General features: G+C 49.2%; 1 protein-coding gene across 4 annotated transcripts in view; it reads right to left on the bottom strand.

Annotated features, from left to right (window-relative positions):
* Window positions 1–11,105, bottom strand: part of IL12RB2 (interleukin 12 receptor subunit beta 2) — an 18,225-nt gene extending 7,120 nt beyond the window's left edge. For 2 of the 4 annotated variants that reach the window (XM_026854494.1, XM_026854493.1), the window contains exons 1-8: window positions 10,925–11,105; window positions 9,836–10,162; window positions 9,033–9,147; window positions 7,396–7,571; window positions 7,040–7,179; window positions 6,195–6,339; window positions 3,680–3,759; window positions 404–623 (exon numbers count right to left, since the gene is read on the bottom strand). In XM_026854494.1, coding sequence (XP_026710295.1) covers window positions 404–623; window positions 3,680–3,759; window positions 6,195–6,339; window positions 7,040–7,179; window positions 7,396–7,571; window positions 9,033–9,147; window positions 9,836–10,162; window positions 10,925–10,982 — 1,261 coding nt within the window. In that variant the 5' untranslated portion in view covers window positions 10,983–11,105. Of the gene's footprint in view, window positions 1–403; window positions 624–3,679; window positions 3,760–6,194; window positions 6,340–7,039; window positions 7,180–7,395; window positions 7,572–9,032; window positions 9,187–9,835; window positions 10,163–10,924 lie in introns of those variants that run through there. The other 2 variants (XM_026854495.1, XM_026854496.1) reach the window with 2 other exon arrangements.
* Window positions 11,106–13,948: the final 2,843 nt, after the last annotated feature.

The raw sequence follows: 13,948 nt of genomic DNA on the forward strand, positions 1-13,948 counted from the left end.
TCCTTTTTTCTTTTTTCCCTTTTTCTTTTTTCCTTTTTTTCTTCTTTTTTCTGTTTTCCTCCCCTTCTCCCCTTCTCCCCTTCTCCCCTTCTCCCCTTCTCCCCTTCTCCCCTTCTCCCCTTCTCCCCTTCTCCCCTTCTCCACTTCTCCTCTTTTTTTCGGCATGGTTACCTTTTTGCCGTGTCAGGTGCCCGGCTGGCTGACAGCCTGGCTTACCCCCGTGTTGGCAGAAGGGGTTGAGGTGACCCTAATGCGGGGCAGCTTAACGTGGCGTGACACTGCACCCCGGCCACACCGAACGCTGGATCTGCGGGTCCCCAACGATTCACTGAGCTGGACCTGGATGAGCACAGCCTGGTGGGACCTGGATGTGATTCCCAGTGGTCCAGACCCGAGCCCTTACCTTGGGTGTCCAGGTCGGTCACGATGGACACGGGGGGGGACCTGCCCCTTGAGTTCTCGGCGGTGACCGTTATCTTGTAGCCCACCCTCGGCACGACCCTGGCGAGGCTGGTTTGGGTGGTAACGTGGGCTTCTCCTGCTGGGGGGCTCCTCAGGCCTGGGGCTTTGAAGGTCACCGTGTACCGCAGGATTCTGCCTCTCGCCTCCGACCGGCTCAAAGCCTGTGAGGAAAGTGCATTAATTATTCTATTTTTCTGAGGAGGAGGAGCAAAACCCGCAGACAGATGATGGCACCCGGGAAGGTTTGGGACCCGCTCGCGGGGGAAGGTGTTACTGCTGATTTGTGAACCAAACACACCCTCTGCCGCGAAGGGGATCTTTGTGTGGCGTGGGGGGGGGCTTGGGCAAGCCCCCGAGCCTTGCTCGCCGTGGGGCAGCAGCCACAGCCCCTGCCCCACGCGGGGAGAGGTGGGGAGGTTTGTCATCCAGCCCCCCCGCCTAGGGACGGCTCTGAGCATCCCCCTGGCCCAGGAGCTCAAGCTGCCCCGTGGAAGCACGGAACCGCTGCTCAGAGGTAATTTCGTCTCTTCTTTTTCTGTTCTACCAGCAAAGGGTTATTTACTGCAGCAGCGTGACCGGCTGGACACCAGCACATACTAGCTGATGCTCTTCAGTAACCAATTACCAATTTTCACTTCTCTTCTAAAAGCTGGAAGAAGCAAGCAGTGCTCTGGAGACTGCTCGCTCACTCCTTGATGCTGTTTTCTTCTGCAATACTTTTTTTTTAAAGTTAAGATCTGTTGGCCTGAAGTACAGCAAATACATTTTAAAGGCAGCGTAGTTTCCTCATCAGTGCCAACTTAACGATATACATCCATGAGTGAACACGCACTTTTATTGCTAAAAATACAGGGTTTTTTTTTCCCCACAGGAAGCTAGCATCCTTGCTGCAAAATTTCCCTTTTCCACCATGATTTTGCACGTTTGTGTAAAACCTGTACCACGTAACAGCCTATTCTGATTTTTTTCCCTTCGATTTTGCTGCTGCCCAGCCCTGCGACCAGCGCTCTCCCCTCCCAGCCCTCCCCCCAGCTCCCTCACTGCTCTGCTCCATGGCGTGAAATGAGTTAATTCCCAGATCATAGAGCCAAGAGCATGCCTTTACCCGAGCCTCTCTTAAGCTTACATATCTTTCTTTTCATTTCTTATTTATTTTTCCTGTTTATTTCCAGTTTAGTGAAGCTCTTTTGCTGTGAGCTGCTGATTTTCCAAGCAGCAAGATAGCTGGGGACGGCGCAGCACAGAGCCTCCTCCATCCTTCAGTCTGAATTCAAGCCGTGCTTTTCACAAGGGGGGGGAAAAAGAAAAAGAGTATTTACTGAACAGCTGGATTTGTGAAAATGAGCAATTCTTGATTAGGGGAAAATCCAGATTTTTACTTAAAGCCACGATGAAGAATTATTTAAATTCAACCACTTAGAATATGCATTTCTGAAGAGTCAGCCTGTGCTGTCTCCTGGAACACCTCTCGCTGTTTTTTTCCACCCCGGGTGTCTGCAGTTGTACTATCAGTTTCACAGTTTCCTGTAGTTCCTATGAAGTCAGGTTTTTTGGTTTTTTTTTCATCATTAAAAAAGGAAGGGGGGGAAAAAGCACTTTCAAAAATAGAAAAATGTTTGCAGTGTTACAATCGCTTTGGCAGTGGCTCGGGACACAGAGCTGAAACTTCTCAGAAAGCCTGCTGAAAACAAACTGGCGATCCTTTCTTCGGTATTTGTGTGAAAATATGAAAACATGCAATGGTAGTACGTTGCACTGAGTCCGAGTCCTTTGCTTTGTAGCTGTTGTGAAAGCTATAAAAGCACCATACTGCACCCGTTTTATGAATGATGCTGCAGGAAGACTGCTTCGGTAAAGAAAGTGTCGCCAGCTCGCTATTGCGAGATAAAGGTCTTAAAGTTAAATGTCTTAAAACCACAACGGCTGGAGTCACATAATTATATGAGAAATTCTGCTTTCACTTAGAGCGTAGTGCTTGTTGGTGCGAGGAGAAGACACAACATTATCTAGAGATTAACTGGAGATTGCAAGCTGGAAGTCAAGGATAGTTTATGCTTTAAAAAAAAAATAATCTTATTGGCTTTGAAATAAAACCGCATAGCAAAGAGCCCCACAAATCCAAAAATTTCTCCTGGATCTGGCTTTAAGTGCTGCTTCGGTAATACTGGAGAAACGCAGCACCCGGCACTGGTATCGGGGCTTGGTTTCACTGGGAGCGCTGGCATAGCAGACCCGAGCTGGATGGCAATGTACAGTAAGGTGGAATTTTTACCCCACAGCTGGCTCTGAGCCTGAATTCCTTTTGCAGTTTCCCCCAGCTCGCAGAAGGCTCTGCTTGGCAGACCCAAGCAACCAATTTTTTTTTTCGACTCCTGAGTTCATCCAATTTCCGATTTGCAGCTTTATTATTATTAGCAACCCCTTTTGCACGTGCTTTGCCCATCACCTGCTTCACACCTGCAGAGAAAACCAACTTCCTCCTGCTGCTGCTGGATGACAGAAGCCTCGGCCAACCGTCCATCCACGCAGCAGGGACACCCGCGGGACCCTTCCCGCTGCCCAAACGACAGCCAGAAATTCAATTTTTAAGAGTTGGGGTCGCCTCAAAGGGCTATTACAATAAATTACCTCGTCTGCCTCCCCCGTATCTTCGTTGCTCTGTTCTTCGCAGAAGCAGAAACGCCTCTGAAGGAAGCTCAGCCCCAAAAGCAGCCACACAGGGCGTGTGCCCGTGGAGGACATGGGGCATGGTGGCCTCCTGCCTTCCCAGCCTGTTCCAACCACGTGTGGTAACCAACACCGAGGCAGAAAGTGAGGAGAGGGAGATGTTAATCAGAAAACAAATTGGGAAGGTTGTGATTTGTCCCTTTAGGTATATCACCCGGGGGACAGGTCACCCCGTGGAAAGGCGGTGGCTGAGCTGTGGGACCCTCGCTCCTCTTTGCTGATGTGATGTGCCGGGAACGTGTTCTGCTTCCAGCACAACAGAAAGTTTGGGGAACTGTAAAAGGGAGGTGGCAGGGAGAAAAGAGTCGCTGAATCTCTGAGGGGAGGCAAGCGTCGGGTAGCAGAGCTGGTCCGTGTCCTGGTACCTGGGCACTGGTAAAAGCCCTGTGCTCCACTTGGGCTCAGTCCTTTCCTGCAAACACCTAAACCGGGGTTCCCGCTCTAACCTTGCTGGTTCTTACTGCCCCTGCTTAGGTTTCCCTTAACTCACCTTCCAAAAAAGAGAGATGTTCTGCTGTTGAGAGTCCACGTCCTGCCGTCGGTACCAGACGTCCAGGAGCCCGGTCGGCACTGGTGTGGGAGGAGAAGAGTGTAACTGCCTGTGTTCTGAAGCAAGCAAGACGCTGAAGAAGCGAAGGAGGTAAAAATCCCCAAACAATTAAAATTTCAGATTTAAAACGTCCCTGAAATGACTCGATGGGTAACAGCCCGCGTGTGCTGCTGCGGCTGGAGTTCAGCTGTGCGCGGGTGATGGCACTCACGACCGTAAAGCCCAGCGAGGGTTTTGCTTTGCTGGTGACTTTATCCAGCGCTCGGTAATCAGGGTGGCTCCCGAGGAAGCCTACACGTCAAAGTGACAGTATTAGCTCTCAGCTTCGCATGAAAGTTGAGGCGAGTTGAGGTCCTCAATCCTAAAATAACAGACAGCCTCAGGCGATGGGGACTGCAGGATCTGCAGGAGTTTGCTGCCTGGCTCTAGGCAATAAATGTCTTTAACAGCAAATTGGGTAGGACCTCGTCAGAGGTAGCTTAAAACTCCCATTCTTTCCACGAATCTCCTTACAGCCGCCGGCTGGAAACCCTTGATGTTCTGAATAAATAGCGCTAAAGCAAACTTCTGGCTGCAGAAACCGGTGAACACGATATGCTCCAACAATTCAGAATCAGAGACACATAAAGAAAGTCAACAAAAGGTAACAAAGCTTGTTTCCTCGGGGTCTCTGACCAAAATAAACCCATCAAATTCAAATAATAATCGTTGCTAATAACCTAAGCAGCAGGCAGCCGTTGCACAACCCCAGCTAGAATGGGGCTGCCTGCTATTTCCTATATTCAAAGACAGAAAAAATCCTCCATGCCGGCAATGTTAAGAGCTATTTGTCGTGTATTAACCGCAAATAGTGACTGGAATAGAAACAAGAAGCAGGACTGGCGGGAGAAATAAAACTAGAGCATGCTCGCTGTGAGCGAGGAAGGGGCAAGCTCAAAGAAGGAAAAAATAAAATAATGGGATTGCATCTTTCGGACTCCAGCCCAGATTTTAAAGTTCAGTTCACATGTGAACCACGGGGAGGGGGGAAAGTCACTTACAAACACTACTTGCATAAAGCAAGTTTTGTGACAGGTCAGGCTTAGGGGAAAAAAAAAAAAATCTCATTACAATGGTCTGCTCCTGAATTTGCAAAAGGCCAAGCTCATGTGTAGAACTTCAGCTCCTTCAAAGAAAGGCAACTGTGATGTACCCTGAGCTTCTCAGCAGCAGCTTCCCCTCGCTGTCACCTAGCCTGAGATAAGAAAATGCTCCTTGATTAGCTAAAAAGATTCTCGTTTTCTAGCACTGCCTGGGTAGAGGGGTGATAACCACAAATGCCATAGCAAGCCAGGGTTCATCAGGGAGGTTGAGAAAGCTGTTGAGAGGAAGGTGAGGGAGAGGAGGAAAACTTCACACCTCGATCAATGTGTCTTACAGAAACTGATGCTGTCAGTAGTGGTGAACAGCATGAGTAATAACGGCACTAGCCCGAGGAGCTTATAGTAATTCACAAAAAAGAGTAACGAAAGCCAAGTAAGAGATGAAAGGAGGGGATGCCAGAGCAGCCAACACATCTTTGTTGAAACAAACTTCTGAGAAGCTTTCTTCTCTCGTAAGAACTGGGAGTTTTGCATCGCGTGAGTTCACGCAGCTCAGGGTGAGGTCAGGCGGGCACTAGAATTGCCCTCGGGTGGGTTGTCCCTGGAGCCTGCGGTGCCATCCTCTGGGCCAGAAACACTCTTTTCTCACGGAATTCCTGGTGGGATCTCTGCCCAGCGCCTGGCCAGGTTCTGCTCTGAAGCTAGAGAGGTCTCCAGTGACTCCACAGCACCTTGGAGGGGTCACCTGGGGAGGTCCCGAGTGAAATACCTTCTCTGCTTGGGGAAAGGCGACTTGCCAAGATTAAACTGCTCTGCTAAAATCTGCCAGCATCAGCAGAACTGGAAGAGTCCAGGCAGTTTCCCAGCCAATTCATTCAACTCCTCAGCAAACGGCTGAGCAAGGTCAAGATGCCAGAGCGTGCTGCTCAGGCTGCCCGTTGGCGCCGGGACGTGACCCAGCAGCCATCCTGACTTGAGTTATGGGGTTGCTGCAGGAAGTCAGTAAAACACTTAGATAGGAACCAATACGAAATATTTGTCTTTCCCCAGCTAAGCTGGACAAACTGCCCCTTCCAGACATGTCGCGATGCAGCAGGAGGCCACTACGGCTCTGGGAAAACCCCCCCAACCTTCACCACCGTCAAATGTATCCTTCAGACCTTCCCAGCGAACTCCCTTTTTTTTTTTTTTTTGTTCATTAGAAAAGCAATTCTCTTACAGAAGTTGCTTCCCTGTTGGCTCTGGATCGACAGAGACTCTGCAAACCAAGCGGCAAAACCCCGGCAGCGGTTTTGACTTCATTAGTTAAAAGTTTCCGCTTGGATGGAAACGTCAGACACAGGCTTGGTGCGGGAGGTGCCGTCGTGTGTTACCTGCCTCGGGAGTCCGGGTTTGGTACGAGCGCCAGTTACTCCACAGTCCTCGCTCGGGGTGGATTTTACAGCTGACCTGAAACTCGTAGGCTGTGTGAGGCTCCAGACCATGAAGGCTGCACTTTTCACTGTTTAAGCTTTCAACCTTTAATGAAGATAAAAGACACGTAACACGAAACTCATAAGGAGATAAAGGTTGAAGGCGGCGACAGGCTGAATTCCTAACGCCCAAAGGAAGCCCAGCCAGCCAAAACACAGCTCTAAAAAAGAAAAAAAACCCAACTGTGGGGAAAACCTTGATCTGAGGCAACTTTAATAACTCAAAGAATGATGCAATGAATCATCGGGCTTGCAGTTCTTTATCTGAAAAATCTTTTAATTATGTGAAGATAACAGATTTTCTGTTCATGTTTTACTCAACTTCAATACTTTCCTCAATTTCACCCCTTAAAATAAAAGCAAAGACTTCCAATCGACGGGAGGGAAGGCACAAACGTTTGGACATTTGATGCCTGGAGCCGTGAGCTACAACGAGCAGATACGACCGTATTCCAATAAAATGATGGGTCGAACTCAAGCTTTGATTCTTCAGTGTGTCACAGAGACACCTGACATAAGGGGAACGATGCACAGACCTGGGTTTTTACAGGATCAGTGGTTTAACTTCATTCAGTTTTAGACCAACAATAGTTTTTGACCTGTAGGCAATATTTTTTCTTAAATATGATGTCAGAAAGCAGACGGAAAAAAATTTGAACGAAGAGATTCTGGTGAGAAATAATGAAAAAATAATGAAAACAGCCTCCGAGGACCATAATTTCCTTTACTCCTCGGAAGAGGGTTACCGTGCTCCAGGTGTGCCTGGTAAGTGGACGGTATCTCAGCCTCCAGTGCCGCGCTTGCGCTTCATCGTGCCAAAAAAAGGTGCAACTGGTCGCAGAAGAATTATCAAATTCCACTAAAAAGTTGGGAGGATGTGGTTTCACTAGCAGCAGAAACAGAAAGAAGCAAACAGCGCTCAGATATGCAGCTCAGAACCAGGGGAAACAGAGTTACCGGTTTAGACTGGGCGGACGGTTTTTCTGAGGGGTTTGAACGAGAAAAGAGCACAAAATGGTTGGGTTTTTTTTTTTTGTTTTGTTTTTTTTTTGTCTTTCTGAAGGGCTGGGACTGACTGCAAGGTAGTCAGGAGTGCACTTACCTATGTCTATTAGCATGAACGCGAGTGGCCGTGACAAAGCGCTTCCTAGCTCGTTGGAGGCGGCAACCACAACGGTGTAAGTAGCGTCAAAATTCAACTTGCTCAGGGCCAACGAGCCAAACTTCTTATTCAGACTTTCTTCTGAGACGCATAAGACATCCGTCCCGTTTGATAACCTGGAACAGAAGGAAAACTCTTGGTTAAGATTTTCCTGTACAACGAGAAAGCTAAACCCCCGGGTGCGTCGCTCTGGGTCCCTCGTGGCTGGGGCTCGTGTAGCGCGTCCCCTGCACTTGGATTTCGAGCGACACAAGGCAGGTAGGTCATTGCCCCCTGGAAGATCTGTCTGCTTCAACACGGTGCTTACAGCAAATGCTCCTCTGGCTAAATCGGTAGGAAAGGCGTTACGCTGCTTTTTGGGTTTAATTGTGGACAAAGGAAGTGTTTCTGGATTTCCAGTGAACTGCAGGGATGTCAGCAGGCTGCTTTTAATAGTATAACAGTCACCTCACGTTGGTTACCTAATATTTCTCTACGTACAAGCACTGGTACGCAGCATTTAGGGGGATGATGGATTTTGGAGTGGGTTTGCGATATTTTTTTTTTTCTGTTATTTAACGTAAGTTAGTGATTAAAAATGTAATTTACCCGCAGTCTCACGGCTGGATGGTATGATTTCAAACACAACCTTTAATTTCTCAGTCTGTCATTCAACCCATTGCCTGGAGGAACTCATTTAGCTTCTCTGTGTATTTTCTTCCACCTGAATCAGAGGCGTTGGTATCGTGTTGCTTTGGGGTGACCTTTTGCATTTTGCAATATATTTAATAGCTCACTAGCAAGCGCTGCCGTATCTCTATGTCACAACCCTTGCGGGACTCGTTATCCATCACTTCCCTACCCTTCTGCAAGTCACCTGAATATTCTCCTTCTGCTTAAAGAGCAGTGAGAGGTTTCTCCAAGCTGCTAAGTTGCTGCTACCTTGGCCAACAGAGGAGGTGAAGAAGAAGGTGAGGAAGAGTGAGACCCGCAGGGCAAGGACGCAGTCAACACGCAGCACCTCAGAAACAAATGAGGGCTAGTTCAGCCTACCCAGTGGTTTGCAAAGGGCAAAATTAATTCATTCTAGCCAGATGTTTGCTGGAAGAGAGGGTTTTAATAAGGTTCCTCCCATGCATGGTGATTCCCAGAATCCAAAGGTCTCCTGACGTGCCTTGGTGGGCTCTGGGCTCTTGGCTCCTTCCCCACAGTTCGCTGCAAAAGTCTCCACAGCCTTTTTCAGCGAAGGCTCAGCCAAACCAGAGTGAACAAAATTACAGGTTGGGTCTAAAACAGGAAGCAAAAATAACACGTTTCCAAGCAAAATCTCTCTCCATCACCTTAGCTAAACCCTTGGCGCCCGCAGCTCAGACCACGGTATTCCTGGTGCAGGCACTGCTGGCCACGGAATCAGTAACAGAGGGTTCCCACCGCAGGAAAGCCTTTCAGACCCAATCTCCTTTTCAAAAGGGGGCCGTGTCTTGGCTCACCCTCTTTATTCGAAGCAGCCGACCTCCTGCAGAGCGGCCCACAGGGACGGGAGCAGCAAAGGGGCTTCAGCTGCTCGAAGATACAATCGAAGAACCTGGGTTACTTACTGCATCACATAGGTAGTGTTGATGTACGTGAGCCTGCCCTTGTCCCAGGTGCAGGTGGGATGGCCGTCTGTCCCGTACTGGATACACGACACATTTTTTGGCTCATCTGGAGGATCTTAAACAGATATTCTTATCAGTTTCTTCCTTAAAGATGCTGGTAGGAGACGTTTTAAGAAATGTTTGGCTTTTTGATTGTTTGGGGTGGTTTTTTTTTTTTAGAGAACTTACAAAATATTCAGGCTAACAATTTTTATATGGGAAAACAGCTGAGTCTACGATCTCTGCAGCCTTTTGAGACCTCTGACACTTGAGCAAAACCCCAGTGACTCTACCAGGGTGCCACAAGTGCTTAACAGCTCTCCAGACTGGGCACCACAAGCTTTGCTTGAAGCAATCGACCGTTATTCTTACTTTTTTAAAAATAAAAAAACCCCAAACCCTTACAACAAAACAACAACTCTGTTACAGCAGAGGACTGCTGAAGCAGCATCAGCTCATCTTTCCAGAAGAAAAACTGAAATTTCCTCAGAATTTTTCTTGCAGGTCCCCCGTGTCCTGGAGAGACTGGTGGGTGTCAGGGTTAGAACAGGAGAGCGTGCTGTTTGCTCTGAGGGGGCACTTTTATTTAGCATCTCTTTGTTCATGAATAACGGAGTTGCACAGTTCCAGCCAGGAATATTTTAAATACTCACTAAAAGGCAGCACCTTCTCTGGGAAAGGCCGCCCGCTGCTGGTTTCTAAGACGTGTCTCAGAGGTACCACAGGAAATATTTAAGAACGAGGAATAATGAAATTATCCTTACTTCCAGACTCGATATCGATTCCACAGATGAGTCTTCTCTTGTATTCACAAACTGTTTTGCACGTAAACATGTGTTTGCCGTATGTACGGACTAGAAACCCGGTGCTTACTGAACTGCCGTGATCGCTAACCAGTTCAGAGCTGTTAAAGAAAAGAGCTATCTTGCACTGCTCGGTGGGTCGCGGGGGTTTCAGCTGGCATGAGAGGGTGATGCTGGTTCCAGGCTGGACGTGAGAAGTGGTGTTAGCAGTCATGGTCCCTTTGTCACATATTTCTGCAGCGCCACAGGGGGGTTTGCTCGCAGGCACGTTCCCTTTACTGCAGGCTTCTGCAACAGAACGGGAAAACAAACCCTCAACACCGAGACGTCGCTTATCTTGTACGGCACGCTGCGCTCGAGAAGGAGAGGCTCCCCAAATCTGTAATGCGAGAATTTGTGCCTCTCTACAGTAACTTATGGGATGTTGCTGCACCCAGTCCTCACCGACCTGACCGACCGGGATCAGAAACCAACCACCCGCCGCAGGGGAAAAAAAAGCACAACCCAGGGTAAATCTGTCAGAACTCTTTTTTTTCTTTGTTTAAAGGAAATATCTGTGTTTCAGTAAAGCGGTGGCAGGCATGTTGCTACTGAAGAAGGAAGGAAGATTTTCTCTGGCTCGCAGAGACCTCCCCTTGCACATCGCTGTCTTTCCCGGGAGGTGCAGGACGCGGATGGGGGACCCGCGGTCCTGTCCCCTGCGCTCGGCGTACGAGAGCACGCACTCGCTGGCACACTCCAGGACACTTGTGCTGGGGGCAAAGGAGCCGAGCAGTAGCAGAAAATCTGCCCACAGCCTGCCCAGACCGCCAAGGGTGAGGGGCATTGCCGTGGAGAACGGGAGGACACTCGGCAGGAGCCGCAGATCGGGGACTTCTGACAGCAATTACAGGATAAACCTAATCAAGCATCAAATTTTGCTTTCTTCAGTAAGGAAGATGTTTACTAGCATGCCATGCAGAAGCTGAAAGAAAAACCCCTAATTAGCCAGAGTGCTTCTTTTAAGTGATAATTGCTACGCAGAAAAAAAAAAATAAAAAAAAATCTTACCTGCTGTGCAGTGCACCAACAACCAAATTGCTGCGGGCACAATCCATGCAAATAGCATTTTGCTCCCTATAGAGAAACAAAAACCTTTTACCACTTCCTTAAAAAATGGGAAAATAACTTGTGTTTTACTGTTTTACAACTTCAGAAAATCCAGCTTGCTCATTTCACGAGACCTTTCTCATTAACATCCTCTGCTAACGTTGCTAAGCCGCGACTCTCGAGACCCCACCTGAGGTAATTTGTGGATGGTTCTCCCTAGAGAGAAGAGGCGCGAGAGCTGGGGGAATGGCAGAGTTATGGGCACTTCGGAACCAGACAGCTCTGTGCTTTAGAAAAACTAATGTTTGCTCCCTTTCCTCCAGAACCAAAATCCGTCCTGTGAAGGAGAACAAGAACAAACCCTGAGCGCTCCCCGTTTCGGTTTGCAAGCCCCGCTCCAGCGCAGCCCACACGCTCCCGGGAGGGAGCAGCCCCGTCTGTGCACCCATGAGGAGCCTCGTGTGCTCTCCAGCCCGGCTGGGCTCAGACTTTGTGCAGGCGACCCCCAATCCAAATGAACTGCTCTCATCCCGAATGCCTAACGCAGTCCCAAGATTCCCAGGCCCGAGCATTTCGCACCAAATTTTGGATGAGACCTTGGGAACCAGCAATCTTACGCTCTCTTTCGACGGCTTCCCAAAGGAAATCCCTCCCACACAGCTGGTTTATGACTGTTTGACTCCGACAGACAACGCTGCAGACGCAGGCGGTAAGCACGCCATCAACGACACAACCGAACAAAACAGCTCTTGAAACGTTTAAACTCAACAGCACGGCTCAAAAATTCTGTCCCAATGCAAACCTACGCCACGTCTGGATTTAACCCACGCCCCATTATTGGAAGTGACGAGCACAAACGTTTTACACAAATTAATCAGGGTCAGCCTGAACTAAGCTCAGTATTTTCCCTTATGTTTTGCAACCAGCATTAACAACTATTTCCTTTTTCACCCTTTCCCTGCAGAGCTACGGGAGCAGTGAGAAAATATTGGACGCTTCAGAAGCGAATACACCAACAAGCACTTTCTGTAACTCCCGACCTGTCCCGGAGATGCAGCTATTTTAATAACTTGATGGCAGATCGGAAACAAACCACTGTAAAGTGAAACTTTAAATCCTGCTTTTCATGCCATCTCGGCTGCAGGGGCACTTCCACGGGGATGCATCACACAATACAGTCTTTGCTACGTGTATATCAATATAAAAACGACCAAAAAAAGTTATTTCGGGTTGTTTTTATAAAACAAGATGGGATCCATTCCAACGTGAACTGCGTGAGATTTGCCAAAATGATTAACACCTTGCTTTATTTAAAATCCAGATGTTCTTCAGACCGAAACTTAAGCCTCGCTGCAGCGCCTCAGCTTTACGCAAAGACGCTTCACGTGGTGCCATCCGTAGGTGATTAGTAACTGCAAGGATGAGCAATCACAGCACCAAGGTTCTTCAAGTAAATGCTCTGCCTTCCAATAAACTGAAATCGCCCAGTGACTGTGTAAACATCCTTCAGACAGCTTGCTTTCTGACAGCAAGACTGTGCCCCAAAATACTTGAGTCAACAGACAAAAAATAGTCTCACTTCAAATAATTTTAATCAGTGGTTTAGTTAGGTAAGTGCTAGACAATTTGTGCAGCATCCGATGAGTGCAGCAGAGCATATAAACTGCGATCAGAGTAAAAGACGAGGAAAAGAATGAGAAACCACCTTCAGCTTAGAGTGAAGGTATATGGAAAAATGTTTTTAAGAAGGAAAAAAAAATAAATCTTCAGATTCCACATCAGTGGGGGAAAACGGTATCGCTGTGCACAGGTTAAAGAAAACCTAAGGGATATTGTCCTGGTAAGTACAAAGCAGAGGAAGTGTAGAAGGTGTTCACAGAGCACGAGGTCGTGCCTGTTGACGTGCGCTTATCTCTGTGAAATCTCAGCTGAAAAGGGCTACACACGGTGCATTTTGTTTGCCTATGGATGCCCCGTAATTCCGTTGCCCGTTTACAGGAGGCAAGTTCTGAAATGAAATCGCCCGTAAAGCGCAAAAGCTGTCTCACTTGCTTTTAACCAGCTTTTTATGCCCTCGCCCCTACTTCTGCTCCACGCGGAGCAAGTGTCTCTGCTAAGGGTCTTACACCGAACCCGCAGGAACAACCCACCACACACCGGGTGGAACGAGGAACATTTCCACTGCCGCATTTCACCCAGAGGAAAAAAAAACGAACCACACCACGCGATCTGTGCCCAAGCTGCGCTGTTGGTTACGTACCGCTAGAATAACACCAACTGCATTTTGAAGGCACCTTCCTGCCGTGGGCAGGCCCAGCCAGGATGGTGGTGGTGGCACCCGCGCTCTCGGGCTGGGCAACCGCAGCCGTGGTGCCACCACGCCCCGGGGCAGCGACCCCTCCCCAGGGGTGGCCTTATCTCTCTGGAGGGTGGCACTTCCCTGCTGCAGTGCCTCCGGAGGCTCCGTCCCAGGGGGCAGGCAGCATCCCAGGGCAGGCAGCGAGCATCTGGGGCGGTCAAGGAGCGTCCCAGGGTGGGCAATGAGCACCCTGGGGGGGTCAAGGAGCATCCTGAGGCAGGCAACGGGCGTCCCAGGGTGGTCAACGAGCACCCTAGGGTGGGCAATGAGCACGCTGGGGTTGGCAATGAGCATCACGTGGTGGGCAATGAGAACCCTGGGGTGGGCAACGAGCATTCTGGGCAGGTAATGAGCATTGTGGGAGGGCAACAAGCATCCCAGGACAGGCATCGAGCATCCTGGGGGGGTCAACGAGCATCCCAGGGTGGGCAACGAGCATCCCGGGGTGAGCAATGAGCATCCCGGGGCTAGCAATGAGCATCCCGGGGTGGGCAATGAGCATCCCGGGACTGGCAACGAGCACCCCGGGACCGGCAGCATCCCGAGGAATGTCCGTATCCCGAGGAATGCCCATTCCCGTGCCCGGCCGCCCCCCTCCCGCCGCCCCCTGGTCAGGGTTGGGCTGG

Source organism: Athene cunicularia (assembly GCF_003259725.1).
Source record: "Athene cunicularia isolate RWA chromosome 8 unlocalized genomic scaffold, athCun1 chr8_part1, whole genome shotgun sequence".
Lineage (NCBI taxonomy): Eukaryota > Metazoa > Chordata > Aves > Strigiformes > Strigidae > Athene > Athene cunicularia.